The sequence below is a fragment of the Chrysemys picta genome, chromosome 8, assembly GCF_011386835.1.
Source record: "Chrysemys picta bellii isolate R12L10 chromosome 8, ASM1138683v2, whole genome shotgun sequence".
Classification (NCBI taxonomy): Eukaryota; Metazoa; Chordata; order Testudines; family Emydidae; genus Chrysemys; species Chrysemys picta.
In genome coordinates, this window is record NC_088798.1 from 110,031,811 (window position 1) to 110,049,096 (window position 17,286).

General features: G+C 65.5%; 1 protein-coding gene across 3 annotated transcripts; it reads right to left on the reverse strand.

Moving 5' to 3' along the window:
- Positions 1-1,067: 1,067 nt before the first annotated feature.
- On the reverse strand, positions 1,068-16,678 carry LOC101931050 (lateral signaling target protein 2 homolog). Of its 3 annotated transcripts, none has more exons than XM_065555232.1 (13): positions 16,575-16,678; positions 11,253-11,393; positions 10,908-11,045; positions 10,281-10,483; positions 9,816-9,905; positions 9,193-9,282; positions 8,619-8,720; positions 7,305-8,015; positions 6,884-7,020; positions 5,306-5,419; positions 4,392-4,481; positions 3,108-3,220; positions 1,068-2,774 (listed from the first exon to the last, which is right to left on the reverse strand). In XM_065555232.1, the coding sequence occupies exons 2-13, from the start codon at positions 11,328-11,330 to the stop codon at positions 2,643-2,645; spliced, it is 1,998 nt and encodes a 665-aa protein (XP_065411304.1). In that variant the 5' UTR covers positions 11,331-11,393; positions 16,575-16,678; the 3' UTR covers positions 1,068-2,642. The 3 variants fall into 3 exon arrangements, with proteins under 3 accessions (XP_065411304.1, XP_005282348.3, XP_042700238.2); XM_005282291.4 differs by lacking the exon at positions 16,575-16,678 and adding an exon at positions 15,608-15,785; XM_042844304.2 differs by lacking the exons at positions 4,392-4,481; positions 16,575-16,678 and adding an exon at positions 15,608-15,785.
- Between the last annotated feature and the right edge of the window lie 608 nt (positions 16,679-17,286).

Sequence of the window (17,286 nt, forward strand, 5' to 3'; positions counted from 1 at the left end):
ATGTGACGGAGCAGGGAGCAGGGCAGATTTGACCTGGGAATGTTGCAGGGGGGTTGGAGTGGGGATGTGGGACTTCCCTTGAAGGAAGCTACCTGAGCTGTAACCTGAGCCAGGAACGGGGGTGGGGAGAATTAACACCTTCTGCCCGGGAGACTGAACAAAGGAGAGGAGCAGCGGGAGGAGTTTGGAGTTTAGTTTTCGGTTGGGGCTGGGTGGTGCAACGCAGGGAACCCCAAGCTGGGGTCTAAGCTCCCTGAACCTCCCAGAGGGACCTAATTGAGGGGGTCTGGTCGTACCTACACGCTCTGCTTGAGACTGTGTTCCTGTCCTTAAATAAACCTTCTGCTTTACTGGTTGGCTGAGAGTCGCAGTGAATCTCGGGAAGAGGGGTGCAGGGCCCTAACTCCCCCACAATCCGCAACACCTCCCCCCCAGACCAGGCCCACGGCTGGCAAGGGTTACTGACCCGGTGCCTCCCCCCGCCTGTGGTAACGACTTTCTGGTCAAAATCCAGACAACTGGTGACCTCCTGCATTTAGAGCCAGGGCCAAGCAGGACCATACAGCTCAAGGGTCCTGCGTTCCTCGGACAACCCCACACCCAGCCCCCATTGTAAAGTCATCCCGCAGGGCCAAGTCCCACTCCCACAAACATGCGGCACAAGGGATGTTTTCTGGGCTTGCCTGTGCCTGGCTTCCTCCCAGAGCCAGCCAGGGCCCCCCCCCGTGGGAACTGAGGAGTGCTATATTCAGTCACCACCACCCCCCTTTCTCTGGGTGGCAAACTTGGATCCTGAAAACAGGTGTGTAATAATGCCCCCCCTTCCCTCCCCCCAGTCACCTGGCTCCACAGTTCAGGGCTTAATCCTGAAGAGCCAGCTGCAGCTAATGTTCCTAGTTTCCTGCATTACTTCACCGCCTGCTTTGTGTTGCTTGTGCACAACCTCTGCCAGTCATGGGAGCAGGTACCCAGCTCCTGCCCCCTGCCAGGCGGGACAGGGACAAGAGCCACTGAAACAAAACATAACTTTTGCCTTTGTGGCTTAAGAATGCGCGTTAGAGCCAGGATCGTTGTACTACGTTCCAGCCCAGCTGGGTGCTTGGACGCACTTTTTAATAAACGCTTGGGTGCCCCTCGTGGTCCGCGGGGTGGGGCTGAGCACCGGGGCGGGGGAGTCCGCAGAGCGCAGGCAGGGCCCAAGGGGGACGTTGGGTTGAGGTTCGTTTACTAGACTCTACGCTGGCAGGCGTGGGACTGACTGGGCGCTGGCTCTAGAGCCTGCTACACCGCGCCAGTCACGGGTGGGTGCCCGGCCCTGGCTGTGGCCACTCTTCCAGGGGCACTAGCCTTCATCCGTCTGGGGCTTGTTCCTGCTGGGAGAGCTCGCTACAGCCTCTACCCAGGGGCAGGCTCCAGCCTGGGCCCAGAACAGCGGCAGCGTCCAAGCCCAGCCCGCAGCTCAGAGCCAGGCTCCTGCACTGCAGAACCATGCGAGGCCAGAGGCTTGGGAGGGGCAAGTGTGAACGCTTTGAGAGCCTGCTTGGAAAGAGGAAGAGAAACACTCCCCACGCACACTGACAGGGGACAAGGTACAGCCAGGAACCACCTGCAGCCACCCAGGCCCCTGTGCTCGCTGGGCCTGGCGCCTCCAGAGGCAGCCCCTCCCTCTGCACTCCACAGGGGCAGCTGCCTGTTAGCTGCTGCCCTCGGCTGGGCAGAGTCCAGGGGCTCGTGCCAGACCCTGCAGCACCCAGAGCCCCTCTTGCCCCCAAGGAAGGCTGGGCAGCACTCGAGATACAACACGGAGGTTTCCCAGGCCCTGCTTTAAACAGCGTGTGCGAGGACAGGCCAGCTCCTGGCACCCGTCCCAGGGGCTGCAGAGCTGTTCAGCGAGTAGGACAATGCTCCCCTCCCACAGCACAGGGCCAGGGGGATGGAGAGAAGAGAGGAGGAGGCCTCCCCCTGTTCCTAAGCCCCCGCCCTGCCTTGCTGCTGCAGGGGAGGCTGGCCTCTGTCACCAGAGCCAGCGCTTCGCACCCTGCGGGGCAGGCCCAGAGCCACGTCCCCAGAGCATCAGCTCTGCTGGGCCCAGAGCTTCCTTGGGACACTAACCAAGCTGCTGAACCACGAGAGGCAGGGGCTGCTGGGCGAAGCTAGTGGCCAGCACCAGGCTGCGTTCTCTGCAGTCACTCCAGGAAGCAGACCCTGCCTGTCCCAACGCCTCTGACTAGGAACAGGGAGGAGCAGTTCAGGCCAGGCCAGCTGGGTCCCCGTGGAGCCGGGTCTGTTGCCAGTGGGGTCAGCTCAGCGCAAGCGGCTGGGGTGCAGCGCACGCCGGCCCAGGCACCATCCCTCTGGGCTCCTTTCCTACCGAGAGGCAGCTGGAGTGCGGCTGCCGGGCTCACATCCAGCGAGGGTGCACACGGGGATCTGCTGTCTCCACAGCCCACCCTCCAGCTCGGCCAGCGATTCCTTGACTTAAAGCTCAAAACAAGAAGTAGCGAGAGCCGTTTCGGGAGCGCCCCACAAGGTCTGTGCAGTGCCCCAGTGCTCTCTGCAGGCTGCCGGGATCCCGGAGCAGGCTTTGGTCGCTTTCTGAGGCAGAGGGGGTGTGTTGGTCCACGCAGGCAGCCAAGAGCAGTTCAGGGGCATCTGGGGGGCTGGGGGCTGGCAGGGAGGTGCGTGGTGTAGCAGTGAGCGCAGACACGCACTGGCTTCAGGAGGCCGTAGTGAGGGAGCGGCGCCGTGTGCTGGGAGCAGCGAGAGCAGAAGATCTGCCAGGGAAAGAAACCGAGTCATGAGTGAGGGACACCGGCTGGGAATCCAGCTCTGTCCCACTGCAGGGGCACCCGGTGCGCCCAAGGGCAGCAGCTGTGAGCACTTGGCTGTTCCTGCATCAGCGAATCCACGGAGCCCATCCCACCGTGGGCCCCACCACCCGCTCAAAGGCTGGGGAGGAGCCTCTCTGAGCTGCCCAGGAGCAGCCCCCATTGTCAAAGGGGGCTTCATTTACCCCTCCTCGCTGCACCACAGGGCTCACCCGGGCAGGAGCCCCCAGCGCAGGCCTGCAGGGCGGAGAGCTTCCTGCCCAGAACCCGGCTTCCTACCTTCCCACAGTTGCGGCAGTGGTGCCGTCGGCGGATCACCGTGAAGGGTGCCCGACATGCTGTGCACTGGCTGCATGTGCCGTCCGGCACCCACTCGGGCAGCCTGGAGGGACCTGCGGAGGGACAGGAGAAGGGCGGCTGGTGAGACGAGCCGGGCCCCAGGAGATGCAGGAAGAAATCAAATCCCGCTGCATGCCAGCAACAAGTGCCGCCCGCAGAGCAGGGGGCGGGCAGAGCGGCTCACACGGCGAGGGCCAGCCAGGTACTGACGGCCCCCATCACGGGAACCCCCGAGCGCCTCCCAGGCTGGCTTGCTCCTCAGGGCAGCGCTGTGGCTCCATGTCGCTGACGGGACTGGGCCACTTGCCACCCTCACAGGGAACTGAGGCCAGGTCTCCAGAGTCCCAGGCTAGCGCCCTAACCCTGGGCCAGCTCTCGGGAGAGCCCAGGGGACGGAGCCTCACGGCACCAATCCTCAGGTGAGGGGCCAGGCCTGCCCAGAGCTGGGAGGGGAGCATGCTGGAGAGCCAGGTCCTGCTCCAATGGTTCGATACCTTGCACAGTGAGGGCATCCCAGGGGGCCGGCCCCGGGCCAGAACAGGTGCTCTCGGTTTGGCCAATTAGGAGGGCAGGGCAGCACCTGGGGGCGATACAAGCTCAAGGAGAAGTAGCCCAAGGCAGGTCCCTGGGGGCAGGAGAAGGGGTGGCCCTGCCGGCCTGTCTGAGGCGAGGCTAACAGAACCTGGGGTCTGGCTGGGGAGAGCAGGGCTGGGGTGGCTGTGCTGGCAGCGGTGCGGGGGGGAGCCTGGGGGGTGCTACATCGAGGGGGCATTAAGGGCCCTGTCCCCTGAAAGGAACGGGGCTTGGGCCGGTTCGGCAGGGTGCAAGTGAGGTCAGAGTCTGTGCTGGGGGCGTGCTCGGGTAACTAGCCACTGGCACAGCTAGTCCCTAGGGCTGTGGCGAATCTCCCCTCACTGGACTATGTAAACCCAGCCCACTGCTCTCCTACGCGCCGCTCTAGGCAGCCAGGAATTGCTGCGGGGCCTGTGTGCACAGGAGGGCCGACTCAGGGATCACAGTGGGCCCCGGTGCCCTTATGCAGCAATCCAAGAGCTGCTCATGGAAACTGGACCTGTCTGGAGCAGGAGGCCGGGGTGGGATCAGGCCTTGGGGTGGTGCCGGGAGCAGGACCCTGCTAGCTGACAGCAGGGACCGAGCAAGAGAGTTTGTTTAGCCAACAATTCGGGGCCAGCAGGGACCCCGGTCACATCCTACCCCTCTTACCGTCTCCTTGCCTGGTCCCGTTCCCCTCCCCGCGGCTGGAGCACAGAGCACACTCTGCCAAGGGCGAAGCTTTTCCCGTCTCTTCCTCCTCTGCAGCGCAAGGGGAAGCGTTAGCACCATGCCCGCAGGAGCGGCTCACAGCGCACCTGGCTGCAGGGCAGGGCTCAGCTCCCTGCTTCGCAACCCCGCAGTGTGCCAGCAGGCGCCCGCCCCACGGGCAGAGGGGGCTGGGGCCCCACGGCACAAGGCTGCTCTTAGTCCCACATTGTGTATCTGGTGCTGCACATCGGCTCCCAGAAACAGCCTGGGGTGTCATCACAGACCCAGAGACTAAGGTCAGAAGGGACCATTATGATCGTCTGGTCTGACCTCCTGCACAACGCAGGCCACAGAATCTCACCACCCACTCCTGTGACAAACCCCTGACCTATGTGAAGCCCTCAAATCATGGGTTAAAGACCTCAAGGGGCAGAGAATCCTCCAGCAAGTGACCCGTGCCCCACGCTGCAGAGGAAGGCGAAAACCCCCCAGGGTCTCTGCCAATCTGCCCTGGAAGGAAATTCTTTCCCAACCCCAAATACGGCGATCAGCTAAACCCTGAGCATGTGGGCAAGACTCACCAGACAGACACCCAGGAAAGAATTCTCTGTAGTAACACAGATCCCACCCCATCCTTTGGGTGGGTGCTGCTTAAGCCGTGTGCCTGGCCATTGCGCCTCCCCAGCCCTGTACCCTCCCCAGGTGTAGATTTGGCTGCCAGCATCATGCAAGGGGCTCCCTGCTTGGCACGGACACTAAGTTTAGTAACCAGCGAGTGACAGACAAGACCGATAGGAGGAGCGTGTTCTGTGCCAGCCCCTCACAACCACCCGCTCCGGAGAGGCTGCAGCTGACGGAGGAGGAGGATCACTCACGGCCGGTATCTGTCACCACCGGGGCCTCGGGCTGGGATGTCATGATGTGGAACACCATCTTCAGGATGCTCCGCAGGTCGCTGGCGAAGTTGGTCTGCAGCTGGTCTGCCACCCCTGCCCGAGAGAGCAGCGGAGTCAGGGCCCAGGGGCCTGCAGTTGCCCCCCGAGAGGCGCTCTGCCAGAGCGCTGATGGCCTGGCCCCACAGGCAGCAGGGTGGGATGCAGACAGCGCCAAAGGGCACTGCACTAACTGGCCAGCACTGTGTCTGCAGGCAGCTCCGTGGGGTTTAGCCCCACGCTCATCATGGGGGGTGACCTACAGAGACGCCAGCGTCCCCTAGACGACAATGGACTTTATAGGGACGTCAGCGATGTGCCTGCAGGGCCGGCTCCAGGTACCAGCGCAGGAAGCAGGGGCTTGGGGTGGCCAAGGGGAAGCTCTTTGGCGGCAGTTCGGCGGCGGGTCCCTCAGTCCCTCTCGGAGGGAAGGACCTGCCGCCGAATTGCCGCCGAAGAATGAAGCAGCGGCGGTGGAGCTGAAGTGCCGCCGATCACGGCTTTTTTTTTTTTGTTAGCTTCGCCACTTGGGGCGGCACAAACACTGGAGCTGGCCCGGTGGCCGAGGATTCAGCCTGCAGACACCGCAGATCCAGCAGCAACGCTCAGGCTTAATCCAAGCATTGGGAGCAGTGCATGATGGGACATGCAGTCTCCACTGCACTCTTGTGCACGTAGGCGGAGCCGCTGTTTTGGGCGGCGTGACCCTCTGGCTCTGTCCTGGGCACGCCGCAGCCTGGGCACAGACACCACGCCAGCGCTGGCACTCGGCCTGCAGTGTCCCCTCGCGGGGCCCAGCGGGTGGGGGCATGGGGGCATGCCGCGGCCTCCCCTGCCCTGGTCCAGAACCGTTCCAGTTCCTGTGGGCCCAGCGCCGCTGCTGCTCCCTCCGTCCCCCCGCGGGGCCCAGCGGGTGGGGGCATGGGGGCATGCCGCGGCCTCCCCTGCCCTGGTCCAGAACCGTTCCAGTTCCTGTGGGCCCAGCGCCGCTGCTGCTCCCTCCGTCCCCCCGCGGGGCCCAGCGGGTGGGGGCATGGGGGCATGCCGCGGCCTCCCCTGCCCTGGTCCAGAACTGTTCCAGTTCCTGTGGGCCCAGCGCCGCTGCTGCTCCCTCCGTCCCCCCGCGGGGCCCAGCGGGTGGGGGCATGGGGGCATGCCGCGGCCTCCCCTGCCCTGGTCCAGAACTGTTCCAGTTCCTGTGGGCCCAGCGCCGCTGCTGCTCCCTCTGTCCCCTCGCAGGGCCCAGCGGGTGGGGGCAGACGGTGCCCGCTGATGAGCCGCTCCCAGCTGCCTGCTGTGGGGCACCACCTGGCGGACGCACCTCCTCCACGCACACCTGCCGGCAAGACCCACTGCTGCCACGTGGCAGGAGCTGACTGTGCGCCTGGCACACGCTCCCCTCACATGGCACGCCACTGCCCGCAGCGCCCCCAGGACAGCCCCAGGCCTTGGTCCCATGGCTCCCCCGTGGCAGCGCGGGAGGCCGGAGTTCTCACCCGGCCCGTGGGGCACAGCACCTACCAGAGATGCAGACGAAGAGCGTGTGGATCATGTCCTGGGCGCTGCTGTAGTGGGAGCGGAGCTCTGCCCGGCGCACGCTCAGCACAGCCCCGCGGAGCGCTCTGCCCCGGGCACTGCCTGGCTGCTGCCCCAGGGGCCTGCTCGGAAGAGAGGAGCCAGTTACACAAGAAGGAAGAGGCTGGTCCCCCTTCCCTGCCCCCCAGACGAGCCCCCATCGGGTCCGACAGCAGGACTGCTCCTGCAGGGCCTTCCCGCCTTCTTCACCCCCCGGCCCGTGGGGCCCTGGCTCAGACACCGAACTGGGTGTGGTCGCCTCGGGTGACTCGTCCCCATGTGGGCCCAGGGAACTGCTCGCTGGGGCACCTAGCATGGCCCCTGGCACGGGCATCTGCTCTAGACCCTGTCGTTCATCACCGCTTACCTGCTGCTGTCGCCAGGCAGGAGCGGGGGGGGAGCCTGGGCCTGGCTTGGCCTCGCCCGCCCGTTCCGCACACAGGCACAGGCCTCCACGCATCCTCCTGGCAGAGTCAGCTCCCGTGGCCCAGAAGCCACTCGTGCCAGCTGGCCACGGCCCATGGAGCATGCCCAGGACTGCTGGCCTCTGTCCCAGGGAGGCCCCATGCTGCCAGCGTGCCCTGCTCCCTCTGGCATGGCCGAGGGCACCTGCAGCCGCATGTCCCTGCTGGGCTTGCCGGCTGGGCCAGGTTCCCCCGGGTGCAGAGCCTTAGCAGGTGGCCTCAGGTCCGACGAGGCTGACCCAGTGCAGGCCACATCCACGCCACTAGTCCTCACGTTCAGGGGCCTTTCGGGGAGAGGGTCTGAGCCAGGGGTCACTGGCTCCTTTGCCTCCTCCATGCTCCTGTGCGTGGCTCCACTGGCAGTCCCTGGGGCTCCGGCGTCTGCGTTAGCAGCCGTTCCGGCGCTGCAGTGGGCTCCTGCAGCAGCTGGGGGGTGCAGAGAGCAGTTGTGGGGGGGCTCCGGGGAGCACCAGGGGGCAGGGAGACGAGTGTCCGGAGCCGCTTCGCCCCTGGGCTCAGGAGAGGCTGCGCTGCAAGGACCCTCCGATTCGGCCGCGCACAAGCTCTTCTCCAGCAGGTCGAGCTCCTCCTCTGACAGCACGCGGAGCAGGTCCCTGCCGGAGACGGGCATGAGGAGAACTTCCCAGGCTGGGGGGCTGGGCCAGGCGCGAGGGGAGCCAGAGGGCGGCTACAGGCCACTTGGGGCCCCAGAGCAGCTTGAGCTGGGACCCTCCCCAGGCACCAGTACCAGGAGCGCACCGGCGAGGCAGTCTGCGCCGGGCCAGGGTCGTGCCGCCAGAGGACACCGCACACAAGCTTTGTAACCCCCTGGAGCTCTGCACTGCCCAGCCCTCCCCTGCCCCACGGCGCTCCCCCGCCCCACTGCCGAGCCCTCCCCTGCCCTACGGCACTCCCCCTCCCCACCCTGCTCCCCACTGCCCAGCCCTCGCCTGCCCCACGGCGCTCCCCCTCCCCACTGCTCGGCCCTCCCCTGCCCCACGGCACTCCCCCTCGCCACACTGCTCCCCACTGCCCAACCCTCCCCCTCCCCAACCCTCCCCTGCCCCACGGCCCTCCCCCTCCCCACCCTGCTCCCCACAGCCCGGCCCTCCCATACCCCACGGCACTCCCCCCACCCCACTTCCCACAGCTCAGGCCTCCTCTGCCCCACAGCGTTCCCCCACCCCATCCTGCTCCCCACTGCCCAGTGCACCCACCTGATTTTTTTCAGCACGCTGTGAAAGGGGCTGAAGACTCTAGACATCTCCTCGGGCGTCCGTTCCGGGCTGAGGGGCCCCTCGGGATAGATGAGGAGCCCACTGTATGCAGGGAGAGGGCACAGCCTGATCAGCTCCGCCCTGGGCTGCCCCCTCCCAGCCCCGTCTCAAAGCAAAGTCTCTGTCTGGGGCTCCAAGCCAGAGGGTACCAGCCCTGCGCACTAAGGCACCAGCCCCTGCCCAGCCACGCTGCCCCCCTCCCACCAGCAGCTGGTCAGTGCCCAGGCCGGAGGTGCAGCTGAAGGGTCAGTGAGCGGCTGGAGGGGGCAAGGGGCAGTGCAGGCCCTGTGTTTGGGAAGCAGGTTCCAGGTCCCCGAGGAACACGCCTGGGGCAGCCGAGCTAACGGGGAGGGGCTCAGCTCCAGGTGCCACAGGCCAGCGACCTTCTGCAGCAGCAGGGAAGGAAGCGCCCAGCGTGGGGAGGGAGCAGGAACAAGCCCAGACCTGGGGCAGCTTGTGCACGTTGCCCTGGCTTGTGTAGCCGCAGCGCCCCAGCACGGAGCTGCCCACTCACCTGATGATGGCCAGGCGGGGGATGGTGAACATCAGCAGCGGCTCGCACCCGTCAATCATGTCCTGGCTCAGGTAGCCGAGTTTCAGGGCTCTGCTCAGGGAGGGCAGAGACAGCGGGCTTGAGGCAGGCTGGGACCACGGGCTTCGGGGCAGGGCTGCAGCTGTTGCTTTAAGCAGGCCCGGCAGGCGGGCTGGGGGTCCCAGTGTACCTGACGCCCTCTCATGCCCCAGCAGGCTTGCTGGCAGTGCCCAGGAACGCCCTGTGAGCGTGACCCCAAGGCAGCAGCTGGGGGGCCGGGGCCGGTCTCTGCCCCACATCGTGGGAGTCCAAGCACCCTGCTTCCAGGAGCGGCCAGGGGGATGCTGCAGCAGTTCAGAACCCAGCCGGCTCCTGGAGCGGTGGAGGTCAGAGCTCCCGGCCCCCAAAGGAGTGGGGAGCTGGGGCTGGGGCGTCCCCACTCCCGTAGCGATTGGCATTCAGCTCCCATTCACCATGGGCTCCAGCAGCCCCTGGGTAAGCTGCAGGGGAACTACACCCCGAAGTAGGAGGATGAGGGGGGAATTAGCAATTCTTGCCCGGGGCCTCTCCCCTCAGGGTGCCCTGCCAGCCACACCGCCCCTCACCTCTCCACTGTCTCACAGAAGAGCACCACGATCTCCTGCTGCTTGTAGAGCTCCTCCGGGGACTTCACCGAGACCAGCAAGGACACGTAGCTAGAAGAGACAGGCCGGCCATGAATCCCAACTCAGCCGCAGGCAGCCCCAGCCCTGTCCTGCTCCCCAGGGCACCCAGCGGGGCGCCACGGAACGCCCTGGCCTGGAGCGAGGGGCCCAGATTGTGCCCGGGGGGCTCCTGACAGCAGCTCTAGCCCTGCATGGCTCTCTCCAGAGCAGCTTGTCCCGGCAGGATGCCCTTCGTTACAGCCCCCCCACTACGAAGGACGAGCAGCTACCGGCGTCCTGGACCCGCCACGCCCAGCCTGGCTCTCTCTGGGCTGCTGGGGAATGGCGGGGGAGGTGGCAGAGGCTGCTGGCCTGCCCTGCCCAAATGCTTGCACCTGGCCAGCCGAGTTCTGGCCTCGCAGGTACCTGAGTTCGAATTCCGCGAAGAGCGTGTCGAAGCGGATCAGTGCCATGCGCACGGGCTCCGAGCAGGGGCTGGCCTGGCTCAGGCTCTGCTCCCGCAGCACTTTCCGCACCAGCTGCAAGCTGCACAGCAGGTTCTTGGCCAGGGGACGCAGCTGCAGCCCATCCGCCTCTTCCAGCTCCAGAACGGTGCCTGCCACCAGACACTGTGGAGAGCACACGAGCAGCTCAGAGCCGGCCCAGCGCAGCCCCTCCCCGAATCCCACCACCCCTGAGAACATGTGACAGGAGGTGTGGGCTCAGCACAGGCCCAGGGGACACACGGCCTCCGCAGTCACGTGGTCTGCTTGGGCGGAGCCCAGGGCTGGACAACTGGGCGTGGTGGGGGAGCACTTGCATGGCACCTCCCCTCAAGGTATCTGGGGAGAGCAAGTGTTTTTAGCCCCTGGCTCTCCTGGGTGCAATCCAGTCTAGCATGAGGGAGACAGTACAAAGGATCCTGGCACCCTTCCTGCGCCCCCCAAAAGGGGGTTCTGAGGGTCCAGCCAGCACCAGGAAGTGCATTTCCTATGAGGACTCGGGTAGGGGAGCTCCCGGATTGCTCCCCCCCGGGGCTCACCGCAGGCTGACCTCAGCTGCAAACAGCACGTGGTTCCCCAGATTGTCCACCAGGAGCTCCTCCGGGAACTTGGCCAGGTAGTCACGGCAGTGCCTCTCCTGGGGGATGCACTCGTCCATGAGCCGCTCGATGAGGGTCAGCAGGTGAGCCTGGGCAGGGGAGCAGGAAGCGTTCTGTTGAGATGCTGGTCGCTGGTGGGTCCCTGCCGAGCCACGCACCACGTCTCCCAGCTCCTCCGCCAGGGCCCCAGCCCTCCCTCCGCCCTCGCTGAGCACGGGCTCTCGGTGCTCCCCACTGAGGGCAGGACACGCTCCTGGGGCCCCGTGCAGGAGGCAGGGCTCTGGCTCACAGGGTACCTGGCTGAGATGCAGCTGGTTTAGCAGCACCAAGTATTGCTGAGGGTCCGTCTCCACGTCCAGCCCGTTTATCTCCATCACCACGCGGGTCACCCGCTCGTCGGCGTAGAAGAACTGGGACAGCAGCCTGGAGTCGGAGCGCTGGTGAGAGGCACAGGGAGAAGAGGTTGTTAGTCCGTTAGTCACTGCGGCACCCTGAGGAGCAGAGCGCTGTGGCTCCAGCCTGCCCCAGCAGGAGGCACTGTGGGGAGCCCTGGGGAGGGGGAGGGGACAGGCCCAGCTCCAGCGCCCCGTCCTGCTGGGCTGACGCGCTGCAGCGTTCGGCCCTGGGAGCTGGTGCACCAGCAGGACATGCGCGGCCAGAGGGGGTGTCCGGCGCCAGGAGGGGCACAGGAAGAACTGACAGCACCTGCCTCCTCCCAGCCCATTGCGCGAGGGGCCAGGACTGTGCAGAGCGCCCTGGGCTGCTTCAGGGACAGGCCGTGGGGTAATCTGGGCACTGCTGCCAAGCGTGTGAGCACAGGGAGGCGATGGGACGAGCTGGGCTCTCCTCAGGCCAGACAGCAGCACCAGCGGCACCATGTTCTGGTGAACCAACCATGGGCCTTGAGCCAGAAATCCCCAAGGGGCACCGTGTCCTTTGGCCCCTTGTTTTGCTCCCCGTTCCTGGGGGGGCTAGTTCATGGTGCGGGGCCGGGGGCAGCAAGAGCGACACCGTGCCACAGAACCCGCTTGTCACAAGGTGCTCCCAGCCCTTCGCTCAGTGCGCCAGCGACTCACCCATGCATCCCCAGAGCCAGGCACAGAACCCAGGAGTCCTGCCTCCCAAGGCCCTGTCCTAACAGCTAGATACAGTCTTGTGCAGCATGGACTGCCAAGTGGCCCCATTCTTGCCGACTGCCTGGCCAGGAGCACCCAGCTGCTGCCCTCGGTGGGGGTCTCAGCCCCCCAGGCTGCTCCCAAGGAGAGCTGTCCTGCCAACACCGTCTCTAGGCAGCCTCGGGCCAGCAGAGCTGCGTGCAAAGCTGCAGGCCGCGGCTCGTCCGTCAGCAGGAGGCTGAGTTCAGAGCAGCCCCTAGCCCCCACCTGGGCCTGGGGTGAATATGTCCCAGGCCGTGACAAACAGCCCTCTAGGGCTCTTGGGGCTGTCGGCCTCCCTCCAAGGTCTCTGAGCCCAGGAGAGCCGAATACACCAGTGCTCCAAGCCACTCCTGGCCACAGCAGGCCCCAAGCAGACAGGACAGCTAGGTTCCCAGCACGGGCGCTCCAGAGGGGGAAGGGGTTGGGTGGCGAACGCCGCCAGGCATGCCCGGAGCTTTCCTGCAGCTTTTCCGCTGCCGGAGGAGCCAGGAGCCCCTGCCCTGAGGGCAGCACAACAGATCCCAACTGTCGCTGACAGGAACATTCATCCGTCCATCCGTCCCCCCGAGCCCAGCAGGAGTACGGCTCAGGAATGGAATTTTCTCAGGGCCACCCTTGACCAGCCGGGGGTGCTGCAGCGGGGTTTGGGGCAGCGGGAGGACTGCAGGGTCTGTCGCTCAAGTCCTGGCACGCGCCCCGCCGGTGACATGTGCGGAGCTATTCGGGGAGGAAGTCACGGCCCCCGCCTAGGCCATGAGGCCACACAAACCCCGGGCAGGCATGGCGGAGCTCACTAGGTAAGAGGCCAAGCAGTCCCAGCCTGGAGCAGGTTAGCAGCACACACCCATGCAGCACGCCCGGCCTCTCGCACACGTCCTCAATCCAAGCCATTCCACAGTTAGCTAACCACCCAGCAGAGTTTATACAGCAGCTGAACTGGATTGTGCAGAGGCAGCTAGAGCGAGTGGACCAGGCACAGGACTGGGATCGGGAATCCTGGAGCTCTCGTTTTGGCTCCACCCAAACCCCACACTGTGGCCTGGGCAAGTCCCACGTCCCCTGTCTGTGCCTCAGTTTCCCCAGGTGTAGATCAGGGTTAACGAGCTCAAGCTGGATCCCAGTAGGGGTGGGGCTGGATGTGTGTGCACATCACACTCAGGTGCAAGAGCCTGAGACAGCAACCTTTGTGACAGGGTGACTGTGCCCTCAGGGTAGGGAGGGCTGGTGGTCAGTCAGCCCCTTAAAGCCTGGGCCTTGTACAGAGGATGAAGAGCGAGAGAGGGTAGAGCTGGGTTTGGGGAGAGCAGGAGATGGGCCCAGGACAATCAGGCAGACTTGGGGAAAGCCCACCTGCTGTCCCGTTAAGGTCCTGGGACCAGAAGCCTTGTAGAGTGGCTGGGAGCAGAGCTCCACACACACGTGTTGCCGCTGGGGTGACACGTCACCTCCCCCCCTCCCCAGGTATCCAGGGACCACGGCGTGGAGAGGAGACCAGAGCCCTGGAGCTGCTCTGTCCCCATCACACACCCACGGTCCCGGGGCCGTGCACACAGGGGGTCACCTGGCGCCAAGACCCTCACTCCTGCACCTCGGGCACTGGACCACCTCGCCTCTCCAAAGCCCCCAAACCTACTGTGACGCTGCCAGCGGGGCGAGGGGCGGCGTCCCGTGTGGGAGAGTCACAGCCCACAAGGGCCACATGCGGAGGGGAGAGGAGGCTCTGGGAGGTGCGGGTTACACTGCTCAGGGACAGCAAGAGAGCCCCTGTGGGCCTCAAAGCATCACTCTGCAGGAGGCAAACCCACCCAGCCCCGAGCCTACTAGCAACGCAGCCCCAGCCCCGCGGGGAAAAGCCTGGACAGTGGCCATTAGCCACCTGCAGCTGCCCCTGGACAGCCCTGCCTCCAGCCCCTCTGCTGCAGGCAACAGACGCTTCCCAGGCACCCAGGACTCACGCTGGGGCTGCCATGGGGAATCCCAGCCTGGAGCTTCCCTGGAGCTTCACTCCTGGCTCTCGGCCAGCTCGGCTGTGCCCTCCTGTTCCTTCCCCCAGCTCCCCCCCAGAGACAGACGCAGCTCCTGGTGGTGGGTCACCCAGGGCCAAGGCAGGGATCGTCCCTCCTGGGCCTTGCATGGTACTGTTCCAGTCTAGGTGTCGTGACCAGGGCCGGCTCCAGGCACCAGCTTAACAAGCAGGTGCTTGGGGCGGCCAAGGGAGAGGGGCGGCACCTGCGGCAATTCGGGGGCGGCAGGTCCCTCACTCCCTCTAGGAGCGAAGGACCTGCCGCCGAACGCGGCTTTTTTTTTTTTTTGCTTGGGGCGGCAGAAATACTGGAGCCGGCCCTGGTCGTGACCCCGAGCGCCAGGCCCCGTCCTGTCCCCCATCCTGGCTAGGGGAAGAGAACCTCCCGCCCCCCATGTTGCCTTTTTTAAGCCCGAGTGGAAGGCCTGGGACTCCTGTAAACAGCTCCGGCCTGTTTACACCCTTCAGGCATGTGGAGGCCGTGGCCGTGACCCTCCCCCACCCGCCTTAGTCACCTCTTAGACATGCTCTTGTACCATCTTCCCACAGCTCCGGCCCAGCCCAGCCCCGGGTCCCAGCCCTGCCGGCAGAGCAGCAACTGGGGGCCGGTTTCCACTCCGCCCAGACAAGCCTGTCCAGCCCCTGGAGCGTGCGCTGTGCTGAGCAAACCCCCCAGCCTAAGCCCCTCTTCCCCAAGGGCAGTGCAGAGCCCCCTGCACCCCAGAGCTAGGCAGGCCAGGGGTGTCCCTGGGAACCCACAGGGGCCAGGCCCCAGGAGTCAGTGGGACACTTCCACCCTCTCTGCCCTGCACAGAGGGCTGGGGCTGCCTGGCGCTCCAAGCATGGGGGCAGGGGGTGGCTGGACAGCAGCACCTGGAGCAAGCAGACAGGCTCCTTGGCAGTGCCAGGTGAAGGGACAGCCTAGGTGCCTGGTTCAGACCGGGGCACTTACGCCAGGGAGCCGTGGGGGGCTGCAGCACCCCCTGGCCAGGGCAGGGAAAAGGGCCCGAGAGCCAAGCCCCACCCCAACATTGCCAGTCCAGGCTGCCCCCCTCCACCTCAGAGAATCACTGCCAGCCACAGGGCACCCCACCCCTCATCGGATCCTTGGCTTGGCTGCCCCACAGGACCCAGGGATGAGTTCCCGGCCATCCCTGGGGAGAGCGGGGGGGGGGGGAGGTGTGTGCTGGGGCAGGGGGGTCCCTGCCAGTCTCCCCTGGGGCAGAGGGGAGTCCCGGGGGTGGGGCGGGGGCTCTGGCAGCCTCCCCCCCGGGGGCAGAAGGGAGTCCCAGGGGTGGGGGCTCTGGCAGCCCCCCCCCCGGGGGCAGAAGGGAATCCCAAGGGCGGGGGCAGAAGGGAGTCCCGGGGGTGGGGGGCTCTGGCAGAGGGAAGTCCCGGGGGTGGGGCGCTCTCGCAGAGGGAAGTCCCGGGGCTCTGCCAGCCCCCCCCGGGGTGGGACTCCCGGTCTCACCTTGGGCCGGTGCAGCCACTTCCTGACGGCCGCGGGCAGCATGGCGAGAGGCGGTGGGACGCAGCGCCCGGTCCCGGACTCCCGGCTCCCCGCCGCCGCCCGCTCTCACGGGGCGGGCCCGCAGCTGGCACCGCCCGGCAGGGGAACAGGGGCGGTCCCTGCCGGGACCAGCCCGAGCCCAGCGGCCCCCCCGCCCCCATATCTCTCTCCTTTGAAAGTGCCCCTGTCCCCGTGGCCGGTTACATTCGTCTTCAGCCCCTCCGGGACGGGGGTCTGGCCCCGCGTCCCCCGCGCGGAAGGGACGTACCCCACACTCACACTGGGGCAGATCTGGAATAGAACCCAGGAGTCCTGGCTCCCAGACCCCCCCCCCCCACCAAAACCACTAGACCTGCTCCCCTCCCAGGGCCAGGGCTAGAACTCAGGAGCCCTGGCTCCCAGCCCCCCTTGTCCCAGAGGCAGGAGGAGACCCAACCCCCTTTGTGCATTACACCACCAGACCAGGGCGTCCTAGGCAGGTCCCTGCATGTCCCTGCATGCCAAGGCACTGACACCAGAGCCAGGCGGTTCCCCTGGTGGGGTGGGCCACGGGGCCGGGATTGGGTGCTGGGGGTAGGAGCTCCCTACAGGGACGCATGGTCCAAGGGACAGAGCCTGCCTCAGACTGACCCACGGAGGAGTGTTTGGAAGGGTCCCTAAGGAGGCCCTGGGAGGAGATCGAGGCAGGCAGGGCCCCAGACACCCCCTCACCCCTCCGTCACTGGCTGCTTGCCTTTGGGTGACAGGGAGCAGTGGGGGTGCTGGGTTTCCTGGGTTTTGTGTAACCGCAGTGTAGCTGGGAGTGGGGATTTCACTCGTGAGCCACAGTCTAGTCATGTCTGTTATTCATGGAGTCGTCTGGCACCAGCCCCGCACCCAGCCTGTGGAACAGCCGTAACCACCGTCCCTTCCGTGGCAATAGTCTCACCCCTGCTTGGATCTGTGGGGGCTGAGCCAAAGGACTTGGAGTGTCTCCTCCGCCCAGGAGCGAGCATACGCTGGTAGCAGGCCCAGCTGGGGTGGCTGCGCTGTACCTTTCCCTAGACGGGAGACAGCCCCTGGGCAGGGCTGAGTGTTGCAATGGGCTGGACTGTAGCCCAGAGCAGTTGTTTGGTTTTCTGAAGTTTGTCAGGACTTGCTGAGCCAGGGCTGCCTCTGACACCAGCTGGTGGCTCCAAGAGCAAGAATGTGATTAATCTGCAGTAAGCCATGTGCTGGTCCTGCATGCCAGTGCCACTCCTGGGAGGCAAGGATAGCTCCTGGCCCCGCTTGGCTCTTTGCACCACAGCATACAAGGAAGGCCTCCCTTCCCACCAGCCTCTGGCACCCGCGGTGAGAGGGAGGGCCCCTTGCAGTACGTATAAGTGCTGTTAAGGACATTCATGCCCTGCTAGTAGGAGACTGCCTCCTTCTGAGGCCATGCAGCCTAGAGTCTCTGTGCAAGAGCGTAAGGACATACATTGGGTCAGTGGCAGGAGTAGGCAACCTATGGCATGCGGGCCGAAAGTGGCACACGAGCTGATTTTCAGTGGCACTCACACTACCCAGGTCCTGGCCACCAGTCCAGAAGGCTCTGCATTTTAATTTAATTTTAAATTAAGCTTCTTAAACATTTTAAAAACCTTATTTACTTGACATAC